Source organism: Amphiura filiformis, chromosome 18, assembly GCF_039555335.1.
Source record: "Amphiura filiformis chromosome 18, Afil_fr2py, whole genome shotgun sequence".
NCBI classification, from domain to species: domain Eukaryota; kingdom Metazoa; phylum Echinodermata; class Ophiuroidea; order Amphilepidida; family Amphiuridae; genus Amphiura; species Amphiura filiformis.
Window position 1 is genome coordinate 18952771 of NC_092645.1, and position 10401 is coordinate 18963171.

The 10401-nt window shown below is 36.6% G+C and overlaps 1 protein-coding gene across 1 annotated transcript; it reads left to right on the forward strand.

The window, feature by feature from the left end:
* The first annotated feature begins 3185 nt into the window (after nucleotides 1-3185).
* LOC140139012 (uncharacterized) lies at nucleotides 3186-5416 on the forward strand. The gene is made up of 2 exons (XM_072160794.1): nucleotides 3186-4251; nucleotides 5397-5416. The coding sequence occupies exons 1-2, from the start codon at nucleotides 3186-3188 to the stop codon at nucleotides 5414-5416; spliced, it is 1086 nt and encodes a 361-aa protein (XP_072016895.1).
* Nucleotides 5417-10401: the final 4985 nt, after the last annotated feature.

The window sequence follows — 10401 nt, forward strand, 5'->3', positions numbered from 1 at the left end:
TATAAAGAAGAAAAATCCTTAAAACATTACCTGCCGGGAATCGAACCCGATCCGCTAGATTAACGTGCTAGTATGCTGACAACTACACCACGGGTACTTAGCATAGTAGGACTGTATTTCTTTGAGGATAAGATGATGAAGGTAGCGCCGAGTTATGATGTTTTTTGGTAAACACATTAGAGGTCGTGGTGGCGCTGCGAAAAATTAAATAGGTCATTACTACAAAAACAGTACGCAAGTCATCCCCAAATTTACTATAAACTCATAAATGGCGATAAGGCCTATGTAGAAGAAAAATCCTCAAAACAGTACCTGCCGGGATTGCGGGAATCGAACCTGGTCCGCTAGATTAACGTGCTAGCATGCTAATCACTAGACCACGGGTACTTGGCATAGCAGGACTATATTTTTTTAAGGATAAGATGATGAAGGCAGCGCCGGGATATCCTTGTAAACAGCTTAGAGGTCGTGTATAGATTAGATTAAACTTATCACAAGTGAATAGATTCGATTAAGCATAAGTCAAGTGTATAGATTAGATTAAGCATAAGTCAAGTGTGTAGGTTAATAAATAAATAAAATAAATGTTGGTATTTATACAGCGCCTTTCAAATGTGAACATGTACCAAAGCGCTTTACATCAATTCCGCCGTCATTAGAATATGTCATCTGCCATACAATGCCCAAGGCATGCTCATACCTTTGGGCGGCGCTCAATGGACAGCATTCATAACAGCTCCCCATTTCACACCTGGGTGGAGAGGAGTAATCGAGATAAAGTGCCTTACTCAAGGGCACAACACGATGGCGTCGCCGGGGCTCGAACCCGCAACCTTCCGATTATGAGTCCTAGCCCGTTCCGCTCGGCCACCGTGCTCAAGCATATTACAAGTGTATAGATTATATCAAGCATATAACAAGTGAATAGACTAGATTAAGCATAACACAAGTGTATATTTTATTCAAGCATATCACAAGTGTATAGATTAGATTAAGCATATCACAAGTGTATAGATTAGATTAAGCATAACACGAGTGTATAGATTACATTAAGCATAACATAAAAGTATAGATTAGATAAAGCATATGGTTAATGGTTGTTTGATGGTATGTAGAACTGTATTCATTTTTAAGCAAAGTTGACGCTATATTATCTTAAATCTTGTTTGCATCTTTACAAGGGGTTGACACTTGTATGATGCATTGAAACGTCAAAAAATGAGTAACATATAGCAAGGAAATTTTCACACTACTTTTTACCACGAAATGAAAGGAATAACGCATATTATTGGGTTAAATTCAATTTTAAATATATGTAAATAGCGCCCTCAATTTGTATACAAATATTCAATTTACAGAATAAAAATTACCACAAAAAGGCAGAAAAAGGTCCCCCAAAATTGTTCGGTGCATCTTCAATGCTGCCCGTGTTCCACAAACTTTCGCCCCAATTATTGATCAAAACAGTGTAAAATTGCGCCCAATAAAGTCATTTTTGAAGCTCAAAGACATTACATGCTCTAAAAAAACGTATTATGCATATCCCCCGATAATACCGGACCTCGCCCACCCCTCCACCACTTCCCACACACACACACCCACCACCACCCACCACCACTACCAAAAGCTGGCTACGCCCCAGGGTCAGATAGATATTGCCATACCGTTGTTAAATGAGTATTTGTGGCCGGATTTGGGATCGTTTAGTAAAGATTCGCATATAAACAACATATTCTGAGCACTCTGTATTATACATATTAAAGTGTGCATTTTCTTTGTGTTTGCACCTTCTTGGTTTAAATAAAATTAAGAATAACTAGTTGAAACCGCAGACATCATAGTATAACAATCTAGACTCACTATGTTTAAGGCGACATTCTCTTTTTGGTTGAATTTTTAGGCGGGAAATAAGCCCGCCAAAATGTTAAAGTATTTTTTAAACAACTAAATATCATAGTCATATACTTATTTGCAAATATCCCACATAATTCTTGAATTTTTTTTTACAGAGTCTTGAATCGTCGAGGGTTTTAATCAAAAACCATGCACTCGGTGTATTTTGAAATTATAGGCCACAATTCTTCTCAAATTAGCCCCAAATAATTTATTATATACGCGTGTAGAAATCCCCAATGGAAATAATTGGACGTTGTTTGCGGACCCTAAATTTTATTTTATTTTATTTCACAATATTTCTATGGTGAGAAATTTGACCTGACAATACCATATTTTTGAAACCATTCGGATTCACAAATATGTGATATTTTGAACAAATGAGTACGCTTACCATTCTGCAACACTTCCTGGTACCATTGGGCATCTGCTGACAGCTAACATTTTGGCTAAAAACAGTTCCTTCGTATCATTTGTGAATAAAATATGTCTCAAAATTACGTATAGTATGAGTATATACAGGGTGTCTCAAAAGTATCGATACCTTTTCAAACCTTTGCACCTTTGCAAGAAATGGTATATAGAAAATTTGAAAACATATTTGGAAAGAAGACACTTTGGCAATTTTGTTGGTACAAAACTTGCCCCTTTTGTGCCCAGATGAATTTACAGGTACTATTCCTATGTTTCACACTATATATATATATAACTGTATAGATGAGTTGACCTCAATTTTTATCAACAAAGGCAAGGAACTAGTAGATCAATATGCTTGAGCAAACTGCATACAACTACTTGACTGTTCAGTAGCCTTATTGTGATGTGGCGGGAGATTTAAAACCACTAGCCCTGAACAAAATGTGATACGTGCGCATACTACCAGGCAAAAAACAATGGAAATTGTGATGATGCGTGCGTATACTGCCAGACACAGTACGACGGCAACTTAGCCCACTTCCGGTAATTTTTACCGGCGTGACATCTGTTGTTACATAACAAAATGATGAAAAATAAGCTGGCAGATAAAACTCTAAAAACGTGTTGTCCGAACGTGTAGAAATTCAATCTTTTTGAGTGGGTTTCACTTTTTTTAGTGGTTTTAAAGTCACGTGTGATGATGAAGATTTAGTCAGATTATGTGATGTAGGTTTTTATCATGGCTCTGACCACAGAATAATTAGATCTACCCTGCAACAGAGAAAACCTCCTCCCCTCAGAGTCAAGTGTACAATGCGTGATTTCAGGAACACTGACTCTCTAGCCCTTATCTTAATGTGCAACTTCATTCTGATATGAACTTACAGTTTGGTGATGTAAACCATAATGTTAATGATATGTTGGAGCATTTTAATAATGTTTCTTTGAATGTACTTGATAACTATGCCCCTTCAGCCACAAGATCGCGCCGTGTTCGTCCTAGGCCTCCTTGGTATGATGAGCAAATCCGAGCTGAGAAGCTGGAGCAACGTAGGCTCGAAAGAAAGTGGATGAAAAGTAAACAAGATGATTATAGAGATGCGTACAGAAAACAACACGTTCATTACATCAAAGCGGTGGAGGCTTCAAAGAAACAGTATTATAATGAAAAGTTGCTTGGAGCAGGGGCTAAAGAAACCTTCCAGATAATAGGTGTTCTTTTAAATCAAAGTGTTAGAATCTTGCCTACATTATACACCCCTGATGTGCTGAGTACTAAGTTTGGTCACTTCTTTACTGAGAAGGTTGACAACATAAGAGCCAGTATTAGTTCTGATAGTAATGTTGATAGTAATTTCTATTGTACTGATGATATGTATACTGATGTTGTTATTCAGAATGACTTAGTTTGCTTTAGAAAGCTTACGCAAAAGGAAGTCCGAAATATCATCATGGGTTGTACCAACAAATCGTGTCATCTGGATTGCTTACCAACATGGTTACTTAAAGAAAATATTGATGTTGTTTTACCAAGAATTACCCAGATTGTAAATACTTCTATCACTTGTGGTGTATTTCCTGATTATTTAAAGCAGGCTATTGTGACTCCAGTCCTTAAAAAGATCACTTTGGACTGGAATGAATTTAAGAATTACAGGCCTGTTTCAAATATAGCTTTTATGGGTAAGATAATTGAGAAGGCAGCCATCGTCCAAGTAAATGAGCACATGCAGGCAAACGATCTTGAAGAAGTATATCAGTCTGCTTACAAAACTAAGCATAGCACTGAAACGGCATTGCTCAAAGTTAAGAATGATATCACACTTGCCCTTGATGATGATATGGCTGCCTTCCTGATTATGCTTGACCTCTCTGCTGCCTTTGATACCATTGACCATGATATCCTGCTTCTTCGTTTAGAACATGGCTTTGGTATCAAAGGCACAGCCCTAAAATGGTTCCAGTCTTATACAGGGTGTAACAATAAAATTGGTACAATTTTGAAAATAGAATGACATAAGTATGCCGCTTATTTTGTGGTTTGATATTTATATGTCTATCAAGATAATTTCTTTAGCCACCAGCTAAGCTTTGTTTCAATAAAATCGACGGTATAAAAGTGAAGATATAACCAATTATTTTAACCTAGTCTTAAAACCGCTTGGGCCACTTTTATCTAAAAGTGACTGAATAGAGTTGGAACCATGGACGATGCTCTTATGATTTAACAATGGGGTATTCGAACTTCGAAGTGGTAGAAATGATTACATAATAGAATATCTCCTTGAGTTTTTGAAGGTCACAACTAATCACTGACATAACAACCTCATTTACTAGAAATCGTGACTGCAGCTTGACAACTTCAACCACAATTCACGTTGGAAGAGCGTATTTTTATGGTTGTGACATTCGGTAGCACATGGAGTCAAGCAGAAACCATAAGATTGTTTATAGCTCATTTTCCAAACTCATGTCTTCCATCAAGGCATACAATTACATATAACTATGAGAAGTATGTGGAATTTGTTAACAGAAATGCTGGCAATAGTGGTCGCCCCAGAACAGCTAGAAGCCAAGCTGAACTTAATTTCAAAATCCTATTGTTTTGTACTTATGGATGCAAAAATGTTCTCAGTTTTACCAACGATATCTCAGGGATATGAGAAATTACTTTATTTATAAGATAATTTGAAAGAAATTTCATGACTTCATTTATAGATTTTAAAGAAAGATCATATTATCATTAAGTTCATGTTAATTATATGAAGAAACACGACTTATAATTCTTTTGTGTCAGTTCTTTGATGTTTAATGCACGATAAGCATATCTACGCGGTACAAACTTTATGTGCGCAAACATGGCAAAAGTGGCCCAACACGTTTTCTGGACGTTTTAATTAATCGGACGTAACTTTTGAACCCAAGCTAGTAAAGAAATCAACTAAACGTCTTCTTTTAGCCAAGATATTACTGATTGTATTGCATATAACATTTGTGCCATAACTTTTTTAGTTTTTTCCTGAGAAGTCAAAATGCAATTGTATACATTTTATTGTTACACCCTGTATAACCAATCGTCATTTCAGAGTTTCTATTGCTGGCATAATGTCTGATAAATTTGTTTTAAATTGCGGTGTTCCACAAGGGTCTATAATTGGCCCCAGGGTTTTTACCATGTATGCACAATATGTAGCTTCCATAATTCGTCGTCATGGGCTAAATTTTCATATTTATGCTGATGATGTTCAGATATACATGGTTTTCAATCCTAAGGTACCAGGGGATGCAGCGTGCGCCATTTCAAAATAACATCTTGTGTCGAGGAGCTTCGTGTTTGGCTGTTGAACAACATGCTAAAACTGAATGACTCTAAGACAGAATTTTTTATTGCTGCTTCGAAATATAACATCACCAGATTGTCTGAGATCACAATACAAATTGGTTGCGCTGATATTGTTCCATCCCCCACCATTAAAAATCTGGGTATCATTTTTGACGCTGCTATGACTATGTCTAATCAAATCCCATCCATGTGCAAATCAATTAACTTCTTACTGTGAAACTTGGCTAAGATACGCAGATTCATAGATTATGATGCTTCCTCAAATGCTATGCGGGCACTTATTTTATCTAAACTTGACTATGGCAATGCACTCATGTTTGGATGCAACGTAAAAGATCTTGCTCGTCTACAGCGCCTACAAAATCGGGCTGCTCGCATAGTTTACCAAGTTCCGCGCCGTCATTCTACATCTCCTTTGTTAAACTCGCTTCACTGGTTACCGGTTGATAAACGAATTCGTTTTAAAATTATTCTTCGCATATTCAAAGTGCTAAATGGACTATCACCGATATATCTCACTGACTACATCGCTACCTACATTCCACCTAGGAAGGGCCTTCGCTCTGAGCTTGATATTACTCGCCTTGTCATCCCCAGGAGTAAGAGAAAAATGGGTGATGGTTCATTTAGTGTGTCTGGTCCAACCCTCTGGAACCAGTTACCGGCTACACTTCGCACTGCTCTCACAGTTGAATCTTTTAAAAGGGTCTTAAAACGTATATTTTGCTGGTTTTTGTTTTTTTTTTTGTATATTTGTAAAGCGCAATGTTCATATTTTTGGTATTGCGCTATATCAAGCGCCGTTGTTATGTTATGTTATGTTATGTAAGATATGGATTTTTTTTCCAAAAAGACCTATTTTTTTTGTTGTTTTGGGAAAAAAAATCCATATCTTCAATGCGAAAGGTCAAAATTTTCAATTGATCGTCGGCTTTTTATCCCACCTACATACACTTTAAGTATAAATCATCAGATTTATAAAGTTTACTTCAAGTACTGTTAAATATCAAAAATATCAATTTTGAATGATTTGCCATAAAATGTGTATTACATTGCGAATTTCAAAAAATCAAAATTATTTGATATCAGAAGGACATTCTTCGTATTCAGAATGCAATTCGATATGTGCTCTAATGTCCCACAATAAATACTGTCCACACGTTCATACCCCTTCCCTTAACCTATGTATTAAGAAATTCTTTTGATGTCATAACAGAATCTGCAGCTGGAGAGGGAGGGTTCGCCGGGACAAAATCGTTCAAACCCCGGACCCACGGCCCCTCTCCTCCCAAGCCGGGGGCCTGAGCGAAAAATGACAACAGGAAATAGTTGAACCTGGTCTGGATAATACTAACACCTTCAAGGCTGTGTATGTCCTTAAAACACTTTGATGCAGCTCAAGCCAGGTACATATAGCGGCCACCCCCAGCCATGGTTTTCAATCAATCTCAAAAAGAAAAAATACGGATGATGTAACTGTCGCAGTAATTAGTTAAGTCATCGCAAAGACGCGAACATTCTAGCATATCATTATACTCTTATGTACGCCACGCCCTACGCTGGTACCATGCGATTTGGTAATTTGATTTTTGGTACTCAAACCAGTGGCGACATATAAAAAATCACAGGGAACCAGCAATCCAACGCCACTACAAAAACTTGCGCAAAGTCATCTCCATTTTCACCGGTTCGTTTTGCAAATAAATATTGTTGTTTGTAGCCGCGTGATTTAGACACACCTTGTCTTTTCAATGAATAAAGACGTATTTTTATCTAATTATTATCGTTACTCTATCGTCTTGATTCTGCCTTGATTGGAGAAAAGCCACCATATCTTCATCATTTTGCTTTGGATGTGTGCTCATCTTTTGGAGGAAACGGGATATGTCCAGTCATTTCCAACTTGTTTGGTGGTAAGTAGATTTAATATATCTATAAAATGAATCTCATTACTTACTTTCGTTTACAAATGTTTGGTTAAATCAGGTGTATGAAGAGACATTTTAATTTCTCTTCAATGTTAAAACATTGTGTGTTAATAATGTTTGTTTGGATTATGAACATTTGCGATTTATATTATACAAATGATGCATTTTATGACAATATTTTGGCCTGACCTTACAGCAATGAAAGCTTATACTTATCTTCGCCGTATTGAGTTACTATTAAAGGGACACTCGGCGATCCGTCATTCCATTATTCGCCACACCATGTAATTATTTGCACTTTTGGAGTATACTAAATTCAGTAATTAAGCCCTAAAATGATTAAGCTAATATAGACACTGCGCTTGTATGTCAAGTTATGTGGGTTACCACCATCCGTTATATTATAACGCTTGTGTTTACACCTAAATAACTTTAAGCTAATTGAGGTCAATCTATTGATACAAAAATATTAATAAACCACCTTACCCGGGGATGATGCTGACCATCAAAGTTGACAAGTGGGGGGTTGGGTGTGGTCCGCCATAGGTTTCTACAGTAAAATCCGTAATTTGTATGTTGCTCTTAGACTAAGAAAAGCGAAACTTTTGCCTATAATTTTGTACATAATCCAGAATTTCACAATTTTGCGAAGTCGTATTCACACTATGATGTCATAGCGATCTACGTGGAAAATGTTTACACTTAGTGTTGGTTTTTTAGCTGTAGGGCACAACGCAATTCTATCTAAGAGATTCAAAATATTGTTATATATCTTTCATATGATGCGTTACTAGACAAAGAGTTAACATTTCTCTTTACTCGTCTTCTATTTGCTTAACTTTAGTCTTTACATTATCGATAATGCAAATTATTCTTACGAATCCCTTCAGCTAGATGAACAATTTACTTGATTTTTGATCCCTGCAGGTCTACATTATAATGGAAATTGAATTTAAACGTATTTCTCTGGGATCCTATATAAGATCTTTTCGGGGTACTTCGAGATTGTTTGGGGTTCAACCTCAGCATTCTCACGTTGACTAAACTAGAGTGGTTACAACCTTATAAACAGAAATGTCAACCTTCTCTTTTCTCAACCTTTATTTTGATTTTGTATGGTGTTCTTTTTATATTTGTACGTTCATATTGTTTTTCAAATAACTTGTGTTTATAGTATATTGTATTCTAATGTTGGCATTGTACCAACTAAACACCTAGGGAGAAGAGTGCCAGTGCATTGAAAGATTATTTTGAAACGAAATTTTGAAATGTCTGGAAGTTTATTAAAATCATGGGTATAAGCAAAATGACGCCCAGTTAAGGGCGGGAACAAAGATCTACCATTAAGTGCACGACCACAAAAATTCCACCACAAAAATTATACACTTTACTTATGCGTAACCGCTAGCAATACCGTGCCTCAAATTACCCAAAATATTGATAACTATATAATCTATTTGCATTATTAATGTAGAATTTTAATGTAACCTTCACAATTTTATTTTATTGCTTGATTTTCTTACCTCAAGAAAAGGTTGAATTCGAGGTCTGATGTCAACTAATAAATTAAGATAAAAGGCAAGCTTCATATCGTCGCTGGTCGGGAAAACCTCATGTAATTCGAAAAGTCAAATACAATACCTCATATGTAACAAGTGGGCCACAGTTACATACAACGCATATGTATTGATTTTGCCATTTTGTGTGAGACGCAAAAAAGCTGTTGAAAATTAACAGGGTTTTCATAAAAAAATGCCGGGAAAAAATGGTGGTGGGTACATGGTTACATGGCAATTTACAGACACTTATCTACCTTATAGTTAACAAGTGGGAACTGAAGGTGTGTCGGGCGCATTTTCTTCATGTTGACATGCAGAAAAGAATTTGACCAAAATTGCACATGTAAGGTTTATTTAGATGGGATTCACTTGTTGCATAATAAGGTTTTGTATTTGACCTTTCAAATTAAGTATGAGATTTCCCGACCAGCAACGATTTCTTAAACTAGACTAAATGGCAGCTATGAGTTGTTGTTTTTCATGAGCATAATGTAGGCGGCAGCTATTGCTTTCTTTGTAGACTACACCCATCGCGCGATTTTGTTTAACTTATGTTATTTCAAGACAACTTGCGTGTATATCACGAAACAAGTTAGCTTGTTAAACACACAAAATGGATATAGGAAAATGCTATGCGGGCACTTATTTTATCTAAACTTGACTATGGCAATGCACTCCTGTTTGGATGCAACGTAAAAGATCTTGCTCGTCTACAGCGCCTACAAAATCGGGCTGCTCGCATAGTTTACCAAGTTCCGCGCCGTCATTCTACATCTCCTTTGTTAAACTCGCATCACTGGTTACCGGTTGATAAACGAATTCGTTTTAAAATTATTCTTCACGTATTCAAAGTGCTAAATGGACTATCACCGATATATCTCACTGACTACATCGCTACCTACATTCCACCTAGGAAGGGCCTTCGCTCTGAGCTTGATATTACTCGCCTTGTCATCCCCAGGAGTAAGAGAAAAATTGGTGATGGTTCATTTAGTGTGTCTGGTCCAACCCTCTGGAACCAGTTACCGGCTACACTTCGCACTGCTCTCACAGTTGAATCTTTTAAAAAGGGTCTTAAGATGTATATTTTGCTGGGTTTTTTTTTGTATATTTGTAAAGCGCAATGTTCATATTTTTGGTATTGCGCTATATCAAGCGCGTTGTTATGTTATGTAAGATATGGATTTTTTTTCCCAAAAGACCTATTTTTTTGGTGTTTTGGGAAAAATCCATATCTTCAATACGAAAGGTCAAAATTTTC